This window comes from Callorhinus ursinus, unplaced genomic scaffold (genome assembly GCF_003265705.2).
Source record: "Callorhinus ursinus isolate GAN/ISIS: 27379988/994484 unplaced genomic scaffold, GSC_fseal_2.0 scaffold25, whole genome shotgun sequence".
Taxonomy (NCBI): domain Eukaryota; kingdom Metazoa; phylum Chordata; class Mammalia; order Carnivora; family Otariidae; genus Callorhinus; species Callorhinus ursinus.
In genome coordinates, this window is record NW_027397087.1 from 38,190,442 (window position 1) to 38,207,752 (window position 17,311).

A 17,311-nucleotide genomic window follows, 5' to 3' on the forward strand; every position below is an offset into this window, starting at 1 on the left:
CATTTTATTTTAAAGAAATGAGGCTAATTCCCATTAAAGGTATTGGATAGCTTAGATTGGCCCAGAGTAGCCTCTCAGACATCCTAAGGGGAGCTGCAGGAGCTCTGCCATCAGAGGATGGCAAATCTGGCTGGAGCAGTGTCCTTGGCCAACAGTCCTGGGGGCCCTGCCTGGCCCTCCTTCCCCATCTCAGGACAGCCACCAGAGCCTGCAGAGAGGATGGGAGGCCCTTCCATGCTGCCAGGGTCTCCCAGGAGCTAGAGGGAGAGTGTGTTGCTGGTCCCTGGTGGGAAGGGGAGTCCCAGTCTGGGGGGGAAGAGGATCAGGGATGGCTTCTTGACAGAGGGAACAAGGCTTCAGAGATAGAGAGGGGCTCAGGAAGGCGGGCCCATGATCAGAGTGGCCATGACCAGTTTCTGAAGGGAGTCTAATTTTGCTGGGAGAGATGGCCTTGAAATTCCAACTGGCAGTTTATCACCAGGGCATGTGGGAGCCACTGAAGGGCTCCAGAGGCCAGAGAGAAGGTGCCATTTATCTACTGCTGCATAACAAACCACCCCAAACATTGTGACTTAAAGTGATCATTTTTCTTGTATTATTCTCTCTCTGTTCTTTGTGTCAGGAGCTAGGCTGAGCATAGCAGAGAGGGCTGGTCTCCATCCATGGCGGCTGGGTCCTCGGCTGACATGGGAGGGCAGGGGGCTGGATCCCCGGGGGCTGGGCGGACACGGCTCCTCCCACACCATCAGTTGGGGCTTCCTCACAGCTTGGCCATCTCAGGGGCTTCTTCCCTGGGGGGACAGCAAGTGTCCCCGGAGGGAGGTGGCAGCTGCAGGGAAGTCCCGGAACCTCACAGTGCTGCCTTTGCAATTCTCTAAGACCCATCCAGTTATAAGGCAGGGTCTAGACCCCACCTCTCCCTGAGAGGAGGAACACAGCATTTTAAACCATCTTCCTCATCTTCTGGAGAGGAAGGTTGTGTTTTGAGGCAGCACAAATAGAGCCCAAAGAAGCAGAGAACCAGGAGGTCTGCCTGTAGGAGGAGGCTACAGAGATCAGACCAGTTTGCCAGGAGGGGGAATGCCACCAGGAGATGCCCCTTCTGGGCAGAGGAAATCCCATGGGTGGGGGTAGAAACACTACATTATTGTCTGGTTTCATTATTGGCAGAGGGATGGACTAAGGGAGTAAAACTGGCCCCTCTCAGCCTGGTGTAGAGGTGCAGCGACACCAGGAAATAGGCCTGGCCAGGCCTGGGGCAGGGAGGTGTGGGGGTGGGGAGCAGGGGGTTGGGAATCTTTCTCTCTCTGACTCAGAAAAGCAGCCCGGATGGGCCCTAAGAGCACCTTACAAGCTTGAAGGCGCTCAGACAGGCCTGGGTGATGTGTATACCTCCCTTCCCCCAGTAGACACCTGGCCAAGGACAAACACCCCCAGTCCCTGGGGAAGGGAGAAAGTCAAGGGCAGAGTGGCATCTTACCCGGTCCCCTGGAAGACCGTAGCTCCGATTCGCCAGCCCAGGCTTGGCTCCCTGGGCCTGTAGGACAGTCCTTCAACAACGTTCAGCGAGACCCAAGTCAGCCTGCGGCTCGGGCCCTATGGGTGGGGCAGCCTCAAACAAATCACCCAGCCCTGCCCCCATGGGCCTCTGCTTCCTCCTTGGGAAGTAGGAGTGGAAATGCCTCCCCTGCAGGCTCATTGTGTGAATTAGAGGAAAAGTGTAGAAAGGGCCTGGCCAGTGGTAGGCGTTCAACAAGAGGGAGCTCCAGTTATTGGGCCCCATGACCGCCGCAGGCCCTGCCTGTGAATGTGTCCATAGTGTGGCTTCCCAGGTAGATAGAAGAATCCTGTCCGATTTGCAAAGATTTAGTTGGGGTGTGTGTGTGTTCATGTGTGTGTTTGGTACACTTTCTAAACTACATCCTGGTCCAGTGAGGTTTGGGATTTGCTGTGTTACCTTGGACAAAGCACCGCACCTCTCTGGCCCCCATGGGTAATTTTTGGGAGAGGACACCCTTCAGAACCTCCGAGATGGGAGTTCACAGGCAGGTGTAGGAAGATGGGCAGGACCTTTTGGAGGAAGGACGTGTGTGTGGCTGGACAGCAAGACAGCCCCCTATGCCTTCCCCCCCCCACCAGCTGGCCTGCTCAGGCCAGCCTTAGTCCGAGGCCTGAAGGCAGAGCATCTGTGGGAGGTGGCTGCCCTCTGCTGGCTACGGAGGCAAACCACAGGACAGGAGCCTGGGCCTGCCCGCAACGGGTCCTTGGCCTGGCAACCCAGAGGGTGGATGGCTGCCCAGGGACGGGCAAGGAGGGGAACGGTGGGTGCCAGGCCCAGCAAACCTGCCGCCTTGGTTCAGGCTCACCGCCCACCCTCTGCACCCACTCCACCCGCTGCCGTGCCCTGCCACCCACACTGCCTCTGATCCGGACACCTGTCTATACCTGCCCTGCCTCAAGCTTCTTCCTCCCCCTCGGAGAGTGAAGTCCCTCCCTGCTCTTACCCCTGCTCCAGCCCGGGACTCCCATATACCCCCTCCTTGCCTATCTCCTCATTCTCCCGAAAGTCCTATCTCTGTCCACCCCCACGCCTCTCCCCCTCCCTCTGTCCCTGCTCAACCTCACTGTCCCCCTCACCGCCTTCTGGCATTCAGAGCACGGGCCAAGGTCACCAGGGGTCACCTCCTCAAGGCCGCACCCAGAGGCTCCCTCGGCAGATCAGAAGCTGTTGAGCCTTCTCGCCTTTTCGCTTTTTTTTTTTTTAAGCTTTTATTTATTTATTTGACAGAGAGAGAGCACAGAGAGGCAGAGCGGCAGAGGCAGAGGGAGAAGCAGGCTCCCCACTGAGCAGGGAGCCCGATGTGGGGCTCGATCCCAGGACCCTGGGATCATGACCTGAGCTGAAGGCAGACGCTTAACCGACTGAGCTGCTCAGGCGCCCCCTTCTTGCCTTTATTCAAAAATCTTTAAATGGTGAAATGTAACCCACATGGGTTGCATTGGACGTAAAAAAACAAAAACAAAAACAAAAAAAACACATCACAACCAAATTCTTAGAAAGCAAATGTCCCTGCCACCACCACCCAGGGCCCGGACCAGAACGGCGCCGGCACCCAGAAGCCCCTTGTCCCCCTCCTCCCCTGGCATGACCACGTCGGCGGTGCCTTCTCGTCTGGCTTTGCTGCTTTATCCTGTCACCGCCTAAGTGTGCCTGCCCGGGCCCTGCGTCCTAACAGCCCAGGGCTGACCTTTCTCTAAAGGGCATCACGTCGTTTTGCGTGTGGTTCCCTTGTTGCACTCTGTGTGTGAGCTGCGTCTGTGAGCTTGCTCCGTCCTGTGGTTCCCGCTCTTCGTGGCCGTGTGGTGGTCCCGTGTCCCTCAGCTCTGTCCCGGGAGTCCTCAGTGGCTCGCCAGTTCTTGGACGCTTTGAGGAGGTGGTTTTTACTCTGTATCCAGGTGTTCAGGTTATGTGCAGGCGGCAGGGGGAGAGGCTGTCTTACCCAATGAACCGTGACCCAAAGACCCTCCTCTCTGAAGCTCTGTGGCCTTGGCTTTGCCAGCTGCCCCACCCTTCTCTCTCCCACCTTTCTGGCATTTGCCTTGAACTTGAGGGCTCCTCTCCCACTATCACCTTCATCCTGGAGCCCCCTTCCTCATGCTACACTTCCCTAACTCTGGAAAATCTCCTTCCTGCCAAGGCCTCCCTTAGACCTCCATGGGCTGCCCTCCTCACCCCATCTCCAACCAGGATGCTCCCCAAGCTCAACCATCATCAACTGCCTGTGACCGCCCCGTACCCCACATGCCTCACCCCTCCCCAAGTCCAACATCTCCTCCTCCTCCCCACTGGGTGCCTGCACCTCTTCCCTGTCCCCCAAGACCACAGATGGTGACTCCTCCTCCTCCTCTCCCTCCTCCCCTTCCCCCTCCTCCCCCTCCCCTTCCTCCCTCCTGCAGCTCCTGCCCTCACCTCTATGCCCGCTGCCTCTGCCGCCCTTGTTGCCTGGCTCACGGCACCTGCCCTGCATTCCCTCTGTGCTGGGCAGCCAGAGGGTTCTTATCTCTCTCTCTTTCTCTCTCTCTCTCACACACACACACACGCACCTGCCTTGCCGCTTAGGCCCTTCGGTGACCCTACAGGACAAGTCCAAGCCCCGGTGACCCTACAGGACAAGTCCAAGCCCCTGAGACGAGCCTTCAAGATCCTCTTCTGTTTGCCCTGCCCCCTCTCCAGCCATACCCCTACACTCTCCTCCCTGTCCCCTGCTTTCCAGAAATTCCCCTGCTCTGTTTCTCATCACACACTCACCGTCCTGCCTTTGCCACAGCATCTCCTCTGCCCTGAGAGCCCCTACCCCCATCCCCAGGTAACACCTACTCATCTTCAAGAGTCAACTCAGATTATCAGTTTCTCCAGGAAGCCTTCCCAGCCGCCGCCCCCCCACCCCCGCCTGGGTTAGGAGCCTCCTCTGAGCGCCCCTCTGTCTCAGGCACTTCCTGCCATCTCCTCTGTGTAGATAGGGGACCAAGGCAGGCAGCGAGGGACAGCGGGGGGGGGGGGGGGGGCTTCTCTGTTCCCTGGCCCCAGCATGGAACAGACCTGGGACACAGTGGGGCTCAGCAAAGGGTGGCTGACTGCTTGTTTATTGAGCTGCTTCCAGCCTCAGTTTTATAACTGGGTCGCTGTGACTTTGGGCATTTAGACAACGAGGGTCTAAAAGCGTTTCTGGCCAATCAAGTTGGTAGTGGTTCCAGGTATATTGGAACGCCCCCACTTGGATGAGGTAACCTCAGGTTCCCCCATAAGAACTTCTTGAGGGGGAGGGGTGCAGTAAGCATTGCCCCCTTCAGGCTTGAGGCGGGGGCTGGGCCTCAGTTTCTGTAAAATGAGGGGAGTCAGATAATCCTACCTCCTGTGCCTGGTACCCGGGGCTATTGTAAGAATAATTTTTTTAAAGCACTCAGAAGGTGGTATGGGGACAGTAGTCAGCGTCATCCTCTGGGCCAGGGCCTGCACTGGCCCTCCTCACACCCACTCACCCCCCAGCCACCCCTTGTCTTAGGGCTATTTTCGCACCACACGGCTGAGGACCCTGAGGCTCAGAGCGCGGCCGCCACCATCACAGAGGGGCAGAGGGATTATTTGAATCTAGGGCGACCTGATGCTTCTCACCTCCACAGGCTCTGAGAGCCAGGGTCCTGTGGGGGACCAGTGGGTGGGCACTCGGGGTCAGGCATGGGTAAAGCAGCGTCCCCAGAGGATGTGTTAGCCCAGGGAGGAGACAGGGAAGAGGCTGATACCCTGTCCACCACCCCCAGAACAGGCCAGGAACTGCGGGGAAGGAGGGAGCAGAGAGGCAGAACCACAGTGGGAATCCGGGCCATGGTGTCCTGCGTGTTGTCAAGGCTAGGCTGTGACGCAGAGTGTGGCCCTGAGTGGAGAGCCTCGCCCAGGCTGTGGGGAGAGGTCAGGGCTACCCGCCTGCAGGCCGCAGCTCCCCAGCCTGGCCTCACTGCCCAAGGTCGCTGCTCAGCGGTGGAGGTGGGTGAAGCTGAGGAGGGAGGGTGGGCCGCCGGGCAGCCACCCCTCTGGGTCCCATGGATAGGGGCGCTGGCCAGGGCGGAGACTGAGGGAGGTAAGCCAGGGTCCCCCTCCCTCCTCCCTGGCAGAGCCCACTAGCAGACAACAGCCAGGCCAGGGTGGCAGAGAGGCCTATGGAAGGTCTATAGGGCTCATCTCCACGGGGCAAAGTCCCAAACGACCCACGGCCCTCCCCCGAGAAGGGGCCATCTGGCCGAGGCTGGGACACCCCAATTTCACCAGGAGTCATGCTCCCTCCACCTCTCTTTCCCTCGCTCTGAGCCTCAGCTCTTTTCATGTGTGTGTGTGGGGGGGGGTGTTAGAAAGAGAGCCTCGCTCACCCCCAGGACTGTTCAGAGTTCGAGAACAATGGGCCCTTAGAAAGAGTGGGGCCCTGGATGAGAGGAGGGGTGCTGTCCCCCGCTCCCCCCCACTCCCTCCACGCGCTCGGGTGTACGTGCATACACACACGCACCCTGCCCCGTAGACTGTAGAAAGACGAAGGTCAGGCTTGGGAATGGGGGTTCTGGGCACAGTGTTCAGCATGCATGAGGGTGTGAGAGCGTGTGCTGGAGGGGCAGGGTGGCTCGCGTCCCTGCGAGAGGCCTCGATGCCAGGCCTCTGAGTTGACACGGAGCTGGGAGGAAGCTGATCCAAACCTTAGGAGCTCACTCGGAACCACGGCCGGCTGTGACGATCTCAGCCCTCCGCATCCCCAGACTGCCTTGCCCAGGGCTCCTGCATCAAGCAGAGCTCTTCCCTGCCCGGGGCCCCTGGCCCCCTACCCCTACCTCGGGCAGGGCGCATCTGGAGGAGAAGCTGGGGAGCTGGCAGTGGGATCAGGCAGGCGCATTCAAATTTGTGGTCTTCTTCCCAGCCGGGGCCAGCTGGGGTGGGGACAGTAAGAAGAGGCCACATGGCCACCTCTTCTGACACAGGGAGGCCTGGACACGTTTGGCTCCCTGAAGAGCAGATAGGGGAACCCTTTCTTCCACCTCCGCCCCGAGGCAGACTTGACCTCAGGGACAAAGGGCAGAATGGGGCCTGGGACATCAGGTGGACACTGGCTACTCCCTGATCAGTGCCACTCAATTTCTGTAGATTGATTGAGCTCCAAACCAAGCCAGGACTCATTCTTTCTTCTCTCTGGGTGAAGCCCCAGCCTTCCTCAATCAAAGAGGTGCAAGGAGCATAGTTTTTCGAGTAGAGTTGGGTTCCAGTGCTAGACCCATATTTGCAGGCCAGTTGACCTTGGATGTGTCACCGAAGCCATCAGTCTCACAGGATCTTCTGAGGCATTGTGTAGGCCCCTGACAAGGATCAGTGTGCACCCCTGCTGGTCCTCAGAGGTCCCTGCTTGCAGGCGGAACAGACTCCGCCAGGCCCTCCGCCATAGGCCTGGAGAGGGCCTCACGGCCTGAAGACGCTGCCAGGAGCGCCTGGGAGCAGCGCCCCTCCAGGAGCATCCAAAACTCAGGGCTGAGAGGAACCTAGTGTCGCTGAGAGCTGGAGGGTCCCCAGAGCAGAACTGTGGTGTGGAAGCTTCGTGGACTTAAGCAGACTTGAGCCAGGATTCATTTATTTTTTAATTCATTAAATGTTTTTAACTCTTTTATGTGGAGTACACACATTCAGACAAATGCACAAAACATAAATGTCTTCTCCTCAGTGATTTATCACAAAGTGAACATACATGTGTCAGCCCCGCGTGTCCCACAGGTCAAGAGGTGCGGCACTGTTGGCACCTCAAAAACTCCCCCCACACCTCCCAGTCACGCCCACCCCAGCTCCCCGCATAGATCTCACACCCTGACTTCTAATTCTAGTGCTTCAGTTTGCCTGGGGTTTTTTTTGTTTTGTTTTGTTTTTTATTCATTTAGGGCGCCTGGGTGGCTCAGTCGTTAAGCGTCAGCCTTCGGCTCAGGTCATGATCCCAGCGTCCTGGGATCGAGCCCTGCATCGGGCTCCCTGCTCCGCGGGAAGCCTGCTTCTCCCTCTCCCTCTCCCCCTGCTTGTGTTCCCGTGCGTGTGGAAGAGAGGGCGGGACCGGGGGTAAGGGCAAAGGGAGAGGGAGAAGCAGACTTCTCAAACAGCAGGGATCCAACGTTGGGGGAGCTCAATTTGAGCCAAATCTCTATGGAATCATTGGGTAGGTACTTTGTGTCCGACTTCTTTTGCTTGAGATTATGTGTGAGAGCTTCCTGCCCTTGGTTTCATGTAGTTGGCGCTCATTTATTTTTACTGCTGTTTATATTCCATTGTATGTCTCTGTTCGACTGTGATGGACATTTGTGTGATTTCCAGTTGGGATTAATACAAATAATGCTGCGAGGAATGTTCTCACACCTGCTTCTTGATGCGTGGATGCATGCGTTTGTGCTGGGTATACACCCAGGTGTATAATTGCAGGATCGTAGGCTATGCCTACATTCAACCTGAATGGCATCCTGTAAGCAGAGGGTTCTCCAAAGTGGTGGTGGCCCTTCAGGTCCCCCAACAGTGAAGAAGTGTTCCACGTGTTCCACACCCTCACCCACATTTGACACGGTTGGGATTGTTTTGTTCTGTTTTTGTCATTCTAGTGGGCGTATAGTAATACCTCGTTGTGGTTTTAAATGACTAAAGACGGTGGGCACCAGTTCACATGCTTATTGACTTATTCTGTCAAGTGCCAGTTCAATCTTTTGTCCATTATTCCCTTGAGGGGTCTGTCTTTTTCTTCCTTATTTGTAGGAGTTATTTTTATATCTGAATATGAGCCGGCGGTCTGTCATGCGTGTTGCAAATATCTCCTACTGGTCTTGCCCACTCACTCCCTTAATAATGTCTTTTCATGAATAGAGGTTCTTAACTTTTTTTTTGTTGCTTTTTTTTTTTTTTAAGACTTTTTATTTATTTGACAGAGAGAGAGGGAACACAAGCAGGGGGAGTGGGAGAGGGAGAAGCAGGCTTCCCGCGGAGCAGGGAGCCCGATGCGGGGCTCGATCCCAGGACCCTGGGACCATGACCTGAGCCGAAGGCAGACACCTAACTACTGAGCCACCCAGGCGCCCCTAGAGGTTCTTAACTTAAATGGACCAAATTTATCAATCTTTTCTATTCTGACTTGTGCTTTTTCACGTCCTGTTCAAAAGCTTTTCCTCCCTGAAGTTCTTAATGATATTCTTATCCTTGTCTTTTAGAATCCTTACTGTTTTGCCTTTTATACTTAGATCTCCATCTTTCTGGAATTTATTGTTGTTTATGATATGTGATGGCAGCCAAGTTTCCCCTTTCCTATGTGGGTATCATACTGACACAGTATCATCTGCTACAATCACAGACTTATCCCTGCAGTCCTTGAATACCATCCTTGTCTTGAGTTCAGAGTCCATATATATGTGGGTCTGTTTCAAGACTCTCTATTCTACTTCTTTGACCTACTTATCAATCTTTGCACTAATATTACCCTGTCTTAATTACTGTTACTTTATCATAAGTCTTGATAGCTGATAAAGTAAGTCTTCCCAACTGTTCCTCTTCAAAAATATTTTAGTTATATTGCCCTTTTTATTTCTCACCTATTATAGAATCAGCTTGTCTATTTCTACACATACACACACAAGTTATGATTTTGATCAGAAGTGCATTAAGTCTATAAATCAATTTTGGAAAGAACTAATTCTTCAAATATTGCATCTTTCAATCCATGAACATGGTATGACCCCCCATTGTGTTTAGATTAAAATTATTTTAAATTAGATGAATAATATATGGATATATTCTTATTAGAAATATAAAATGAGGGACACCTGGGTGGCTCAGTTGGTTAAGCGCCCAACTCTTGGTTTCGGCTCAGGTCACAATCTGAGTCTGGAAATCAAGTCCCATGTTGGACTCCACACTGGACGTGGAGCCTGCTTAAGATTCTCTCTCTCCCTCTCCCTCTGCCTGTCCACCCCCCCAAATTCACACACTCTCTCCCTCTCTCTCTCAAATATATATACTTTTATATATTATATTAAAAATATATATGATTAGAAAGGAAACAAGTATTCCTTTCCCCTCCCAAACAGAGCAGCAACCACTGTTCTTATATAGCTGTATGCAATGCACGCCCACACACGCGTGCGCACACACACACACATTTTGGATGGGATCATAGCAATTTGCCACATGCTTTTTTTATTTAACAATATTGTGCCGACATCTCTCTGTGTCAGAACAATCTACCGAGGTCGCTCTCTATGAGTACTCCATGCAGCCCCGGCAGAAGTCTGTGGCCTGAACTCACTGAGCATCCTGGAACACTACTCTTGCACGTGTGTGTGTGTTCCTCTAGGAGATTTAATCCTACAAGCAAAGAAACCCATTTGGATACTGCTGTAATTATTCAGAGATGACATAATGAAAGCCGAAACAGGGCTGGGGAAGGAGAAGGGGGACAAATTTCCTTTTCCAAAATAACACGTGCTTCCTCTTGACAGTCTCCTGGGCCTCCCACACCCGTGTCAGTCTCAGGGCTGCCATAGATGGAAGATGCAGGGCCCAGCAGAGGGGTGGGCACTGTCTGTCATGCATGTTGGGAAACAAGGATGAGGAGGAAGGGGTCTGACCTGATGATTAAAGCAGCTGCTGAGCAGAAATGGGGCAGGATGAGAATGGGATGAGAATCCAGGGCCTACCTGTCCTGCACAAGGCCTGAGCCAGCTGCCGCACGCGCTGACTCTAAGCTCCGAGGCAACCTGTGCTTAGCCTTTCAGAGGGCTCTGAGGCTCAGAAAGCTGGAGGGGCCTGTTTAGGCTCAGTGAGTCAGTGGCCACACTGGGCTTCTGACCAAGGCCTGACCACAAGGCCCTGTGTGTGTGTGTGCAGTCTCTAGGCCGAGTCGCTTAGTTAACGATGCTGCCCAAGGACACCAGATGGGCCGATCTAGAGGCGCCAAGGCCTGGAACTCAACTGGGGCAGGTGCTGGGGAGATGGACCCTGCACTGGCACCAGTTAGAGGGAGTCCGGCCAGAAAGCTAGACAGTGGCAGGTGACAAGTGGTGTCTGATGAGTCCCCGCTGTCTGGGAACCCTTCTCCAAGGAACCAGTGGCCCAGATGCAGCAGGTTGGAGGCAGTGGCTGGGAGCCAGGCCACAGCCCCAGTCAGCAGGGGGCCCAGGAGGGAGTTGGGGGCCGAACTCTGCTTCCTGGAAACTTGGGGGCCTGGCCCGGCCGAGGAGCCCCCACTCCCACATGCCAGGCCTCCACAGCTTCAGAAGGGCCACCGGCTGCCAGGGCTTAGCAAACTCTGCCCGCCTCACTTCCCCCCCTCCCACCTCCTCCCCCTCTATCAACCTTCCTGGCCTCACATTTTGAGTGCCTCTTTTATATTTATATTTAAGAAATTCCCTTTTAAAAACTTTTTTATAAATAACAGTAGGGAATTTTTTTTTACTACAAAGCAAATGCCATTAGTGTAGCCCATTCATCTCCTATGCACACATGAAGGCAGACGTTAATTTTTTTCCCAAACTGAGATTACACCAACCATCCTTTTTGGGAAGCTGCTCCTAGCACTTCTCAGCATGCTGTGCAGTTTCCCTGGATGGGGGCATCGGGCAGGATTGCATAGCACTTAAGAACACAGACTCGAGCGAGGACCAGCAGGCCTGGGTCTCAGACCCTCTCTCCGCCACTCACTAGTTTTGTGACTGAGCAAGTTACACGCCTCTTTGGACCTTGGTTTCCCCATCAGTGCAATGAGGATGATGACAGGCTGGATGTGAGGCTTGGTGTGGGGACTAAGTGAGGGAGGGCCTAACCCAGAGGCACACTTGGTGCTCAGTGAGCCCCAGATATTAGGACTATTGTTACTCCTAATCAAAGACAGAGCCCGGCAGCCTGGCCCCACCTCATACCCTAGATCTTGTAGCTGGATCCCAGTCCTGACCTCAAGTCTTTATCTGGGTCTCCTGGGCCTACCGGATGTCTCTTCCTGCACCCCGGGGTGGTCGGGGGAATGGGGCCTGGGCTCAACTCCCAAGTAGCATTCACTGGGAATTCTGAAGGTTCTTCTCCAGGTTCTCAGTGACATGAGTAAGGACAGGGATTAGAAAAGGGTGAAGGAGAAGGCAGAGAAGTGGCTTGGAGTTAGCCAGGCCCTGGAAACCCAGCCCCGGAGCCTTTCAAGTCTCTGCCACTCATGAGCTCCCTCAACAGGGGTGCAAGCCCCAGGTCCCTCCTCGTTGGCATCACGAGAAGAGACATGGCCCCTGGGAGAGACCATTGGCATGACTGCTCTCCCATGGCCAGGAGAGGTGGAGGTCGTGTCATTACCACCCCGTTAAGGAGTTGCTAAGACTCAAGGGTACAGCTTGGGGTTCACTCTGCTCATTGGCTCGCTGAATTCCAAGTGGGGGTGCAGATGTGGGGTGGGGGCCCCAGTGGGGCTGGGGACCTGGTTTTGAGCTCTGGGACCCACAGGAGATGAACAACTACCGGCGGGCCATGCAGAAGATGGCAGAGGACATCCTGTCGCTGCGGAAACACACCAGTATGCTGGAGGCCGAGAACCGCATGCTGAGGAGCCAGCTGACCCAGGAGGAGGCGGAAGAGGAGCAGGACAACGCCAACAAAGCCCAGAAGCTGGATGAGGGTATACAGGCCACTGAGAGCATCTGGGTGCCTGCCCGAGCCCAGCTCTGGATTGCAGACCGGGGTGGTGGGGACACTTTCCCAGCCGTGCCTGCTCCTGGACACTAGTGGGGTCCTCTCCGGGATGGGGACTGGAGACTCCAGTCCTGTCTCGAGCCCCAGGACTGAGAGACATCTGTCCCTGCCCCCCAGCTCTGCTGAGCTGGGAGATGCCTCTTCCCTGAGAGAGCTCCCCCACCCCACCAGTGTCCATGAAGCAGAAACTGCTGCTGAGTGAGCTGGATCTGAAGAAACTGAGGGACAAAGTGCAGCATTTGCAGAATGAGCTGATTCGAGTGAGCTGGGGCTGGGGGTTGGGGGGCATAGGGCAGGGGAAGCAGAGAGGAAGGGAGCTGGGGGGTGTCCAGAGCAGTGTCTGGGAGCAGAAGGGAGAGAGGCATGGAGGGAAGGGGGCACTACAATGGGAGACTCAGCAGAGGGGCCAAGGGTGACCCCGGGCACCCCTTCTTTCCCCCCTTCCCTCCCCCACCATCAGAAGAATGATCGAGAGAAGGAGCTGCTCCTCCTGCACCAGGCTCAGCAGCCACAGGCGGCGCTGCTGAAGCGGTACCAGGACAAGCTACAGAAGATGAAGGCGCTGGAGGAGACCGTGCGGCACCAGGAGAAGGCAGGTGCCACAGGGACCAGCCCGCCAGGCGCCAGCCCTGGGCAGGGAGGTGCGCCACCCCCCACCCCCAACCCCGCGGCCAGCCCAGCCTTTGTGCTTTGCCCTCCAGGTGATCGAGAAGATGGAGCGGGTGCTGGAGGACAAGCTGCGGGACAGGAAGGAGCCCCTGCTCAACAGGCTACAGGGAAAGCCCACCATGGGTGAGTCCGCTCCGCAGCTTTTGTCCCATCCCTGGGGGCCCAGCCTTCCTGGAGCATCGGCTTCAGGAGCAGAACTGGGGCAAAGGATGCTACCCCGCTACTGAGGCAGGCAGTGAGGGGCTCCCAAAGGTCCCCTGGGCTCTGTTCTCCTGCCAAGAAGCCCCTCGGGACACATGGGGACAGTGTGTGACCCAGGCTAGAAAGACAGCGGGCCCTGCTCAGAGCCACAGAGAGGCCCCGCAGACTGGAGTGAGCAGGCAGGGGCTGCCCGGGCCCTTCTGGAACTTCCTCATCTCCCCATTGTCTTCAGAGTCTGCTTCTACAAAACCAACAGCTCTTGTTTGTTTCCTCCACTGACGTTGACCAGAGCCACCTAGAAGGGCCAGTCTGAGGTGGCTCTGGGGGAGGTGGGGGAGAACCAGGTCCAGCCGTACTGGGCCGGCCCCGGGCAGAGGATTTCCCTGAGCCATGTGTGCAGCCTCGCCAGCCGGGAAGCCCCATGTGCCCAGCCCTGTGGCAGCCTTCACTGCAAGGGGGTGTGTGGTGGGGGGCGGCTGCATTTCAGAAGGCCTTTGGAAAACTGTGCAAGCTGGGGCTGCCTTTCAGGAACCCCGAGGTCATCCCAGAGTGGGATGAGAGAAGGAAGGCAGTCTAGGGCGGGCAAAGGCCCAGGGAGTGACAATGGCAGGAGCAGAGAAGGGAGGAGAGAGAGAGGTGAAGAGCTAAAATCGACCCAGGACCAAAGGCCGGGGAGTGGTTATGGAGAGCACGGGGGTCAGATTCTAAAGAGCCTAGAATGATGGGCTGAGGCATGTGGATCTGATTCCCCTGGCAGCAGGGAGCCATTGAAGGCTTGGGAGCAGAGGAGGGGCAGAATGGAGCAAAATGCTGGGGCAGATCAGGCTGGGGACAGGCCGACAGGAAAGCCTATCTCACGAAGAGCTGTGGCCACGTCTGCAGCCTTCCCCATGCTCTCCGCCTCTGGTCTTCCCCCGGGGCCGACAGGAGAGAACCTGCCTATGGACCTGTACTCAGTCCTGCTGGCGGAAAACTCCAGGCTGCGGGCAGAGCTGGAGAAGAACCGCCACCAGTCGGCGCCCATCATCCTGCAGCAGCAGGCGCTGCCGGTAAGAGCCGCCCCCACGCGGGGGGCCTGGGCCTGCCTGCGCCGGCCGCCGGGCACTCGACAACCGTGCCCAGCCCAATCCGAGCTGAAGACCGTGATGCCGAGCGAGGCTTCCCAGGGTCCCCCATGTGCCTGGAGACTCCTGGAGTGCCAACTCTCAGGCCCGCCTCTTTCCTCCTGGGGGACACACATGGGTCTGAAAGCTCCGCCTTTGCCCTCCTCTTGCAGCCTGGGAGAAAGCAAGCCCCTAATGGCCCTTGACCTTTGATCCCTGACCCCTTTCTGCCACCTGGCTGGCCTGCACTTGGGACTCCACACAAGCCTCTCTGAGTTCCGTCCTGGAACCTTTCCTGGGATTGGTACAGCCTTGGAGAGAGAGCCCTTTTCCCCCCATCCCAGGTGGACCCCAGGGAGTTGGGAGCAGGAGGAGACCTGGCAGAGAGACTACAAGAGACAGATGGCCCAGGCCACTCCAAGGGCACAGAGGCCCTGCCCGCACAGGTGGGTGCCCCTGGCCCCGGAAGTGCCCCGGCCCCGCTCCATCTCCAAGGCTGCTGCAGGCACCCCTGCTTTACGCAAACCCAAAGACAAGACATTTGGAATTACAGAAGAGGGGTGGGCAGGGGACACAGGAGGGTTTTTCTCTTCATCCCAGGACTTACAGGAGATGAGTTCTGTTTGAACATTCCCCTGGTGCGCGGACGTCTGGGTAAAGTGCGGGGACGGGGAGCCCTCACTTTACCAAAAGACTCCCTGTTCAAGAGTCCTTTCTGTGCGCTACTCTGCCTAGTACATTTTACATTTAGAAAGTGATGTGCAGAAACTCCATATAACCAAAATCTGTGGGGAGAACAGCGGTGAAAAAAGCAGCTGCCATCTCAGGTCAACCTCGGGAAAGAGGGTTTGGCCCTGGGTCTGAGGCTCTGCGTCGGGGAGCTGAGCTGGGAACTCACACCTGGCTGGTTTCTGCCTCAGTAGCTCACGGCCTCCTGAGCCCACGTGGCTGCAGTCCCCAGTGGGAGCCAGGTGTGAGCTTCTGCTTTGCCCACAGGATCTCCTTGCCAGTACCTCAGACAAGTTCAACCTTCTGGCCAAGCTAGAACGAGCTCAGAGCCGAATCCTATCCCTGGAAAGCCAGGTAGGCGAGCCAGGCTGGCGTCAGTCAGCCTGCGCAGGCTCACCACTCAGCAACCCTTGACCAGAGTCAGGCTCCAAGTATGACCAGGGTTGTGGCTCAGTGTGTGCCCAAGGGCAGGGCCCAGTATGTTGTTGGAACTCAAGGAGGGCCCATCTGTGCCTTAATCGGACTGTCATTTGGCCCCTCCCCACCCACCCTTGGCATGCCCGCTGTCTCCAGAAGGTAGTGGGCCCACGTTGCCCGGGCTCTGGTTGTCCTGCTTGCAGGGATGGGCCCTGCTGCGCAGCGGGTCCCTATCTGTCCCTCTCCATGGCTGCAGTTAGAGGACTCGGCCCGACGCTGGGGACGTGAGAGGCAGGACTTGGCCACACGGCTGCAGGAGCAAGAATATGGCTTGGGCCGCCCCTCAAACTCCGTCGTCACTGACCTGCCTGTGAGTGATCTCTCTGGACAAGATCCGTGGGGTGCAGGCAGCGCGGCTGGCAGCTGCCACCCCCGACCCCGAGTTCCTGGGCCCTGAGAAGGACTGTCCAGAAGACCTGCGCTCAGCTCCTGCCCTGTTACCATCAGGAGCCCTGGCCTGGTCGCCATGCCCCACCTGCCCAAGGGGAATAGAAAGCCCCCCGAGACTACCCTTTCCCAAGGGTGGTGGTGAGAATCAAGGGGACATGGCCATGGATGAGGGTTGCCCCTGCAGGCATTTCTGGAATGTTTTGGCACTGGCTGTACTTTAGCACTGGGTTTGCGCCTAGGCAGAGTAGCTGTGGCCCCCACCCAAGTCCAGAGCCCCGAAGGCTCTCCCGGGAGCGCATCCTCTTGGGCCCTTCAACGCTGCCCACCTTCCGGTGGTGGGGGCACACGGTGCCAGAGAGAAAGGCTGCTGGCTTCCGCACAAACAGGCCTGTTCACAACTGCCCCTCAAGCTCGGCCCCAGGCGAAACAGGCTTGGAATCCTTTGTGAAGGCAGGGCCCGCTGTATTTGGATCCTCTGAGGCCTGGCTTGCCAGGCAAGATGCGCTCTCTGATGGGTCCCCTCACCGGGGGCAGGGGCGTACTCACCTCCCTTTGCTTTGCATACCGCAGGACTCCTTGGCCCACGCCAAGGACCACAGGCGACCCTCGAAGCTGGACCCTCTGATGCCCAGCTCGGAGACTAAGCTCAACAAGCCCTCAAACTCGGAAAAGACCTGAGTCTTAGCAGACCTGAGTAGCTGGAGCAGGCCTCCCTCTCTGTGTGCTGGGGAGTCTCATTCCACCCCCCAGATGACTGTATTAAATGCCATAGGTCAGTGAGCATTCACCTCTTTCCTGGAATAGGGCAGCCAAGGGGACCCAGCTTCCTCCTGCCAGACCCCACTCTGAACCCAGGCCCTCCACTGCAGCCCTATAGTCTCCTGCCTATCTGAGAAACTACCATTTTTGGAGAGTCAGGGGCCATAGTGGACCCAGGAAGGTGGGGGAGAAGAGGCCTTCCAAAGCAGGAACCCTTCCAGACCTCCAGAAGAAATGAGATGACCAGAGGCCAGCTCTGTTGGAAAATGTGAGGGAGGCTGGGACTTTCCACTTGCCCCCAAACATCTCATATCTGAAATCCCTTCTTCCAAGTTTGGTTTATCTGTTTCTCAGGAAGAGAAAGACTTAAAGCTGGCCCGTGGCGATCAATTACATATTAGTGTGAAATACCCCCATTTACCGGGCTAGGCTGAGCTGGCAATGTTGTGTCCAAATACAGCCAGGGACAGGAAAGCAGATGGGGCCCAGGGAAGGAGCCCTCCGCTGAGAATCGGGAGGCCTGAATTCTAGCTGCAAGCATGCTGTGTGACCTTGAGTGACTCTAGCAACCTCTCTGGGCTTCCATTTCCCCATCTATCCCATGCAGAGCTTGCCTTCTTTGATGGTAAGCCCCTTTCCAGCTCTAACACTTCTGAGTCAAAGAAAACTTGGGCCCAGAGAAGAGAAAGGAAGCAGGAAGGAGAGA

At 56.4% G+C, this 17,311-nt stretch overlaps 1 protein-coding gene and 1 long non-coding RNA gene across 7 annotated transcripts in view; one reads left to right on the top strand and one right to left on the bottom strand.

The window, feature by feature from the left end:
* The window catches only part of LOC141370035 (uncharacterized), a 10,033-nt gene extending 8,368 nt beyond the window's left edge, over window positions 1–1,665 (bottom strand). Inside the window, exon 1 of the long non-coding RNA XR_012373719.1 lies at window positions 1,481–1,665. This is a non-coding gene — a long non-coding RNA (uncharacterized lncRNA). The remainder of the gene's footprint in view (window positions 1–1,480) is intronic.
* Window positions 1–16,626, top strand: part of CCDC33 (coiled-coil domain containing 33) — a 100,956-nt gene extending 84,330 nt beyond the window's left edge. For 2 of the 6 annotated variants that reach the window (XM_073877357.1, XM_073877360.1), the window contains exons 12-20: window positions 12,032–12,203; window positions 12,449–12,537; window positions 12,738–12,869; window positions 12,979–13,069; window positions 14,030–14,196; window positions 14,595–14,696; window positions 15,247–15,333; window positions 15,653–15,766; window positions 16,417–16,626. In XM_073877357.1, coding sequence (XP_073733458.1) covers window positions 12,032–12,203; window positions 12,449–12,537; window positions 12,738–12,869; window positions 12,979–13,069; window positions 14,030–14,196; window positions 14,595–14,696; window positions 15,247–15,333; window positions 15,653–15,766; window positions 16,417–16,524 — 1,062 coding nt within the window. In that variant the 3' untranslated portion in view covers window positions 16,525–16,626. The other 4 variants (XM_073877363.1, XM_073877361.1, XM_073877359.1 and 1 more) reach the window with 3 other exon arrangements.
* The last annotated feature ends 685 nt before the right edge of the window (window positions 16,627–17,311 follow it).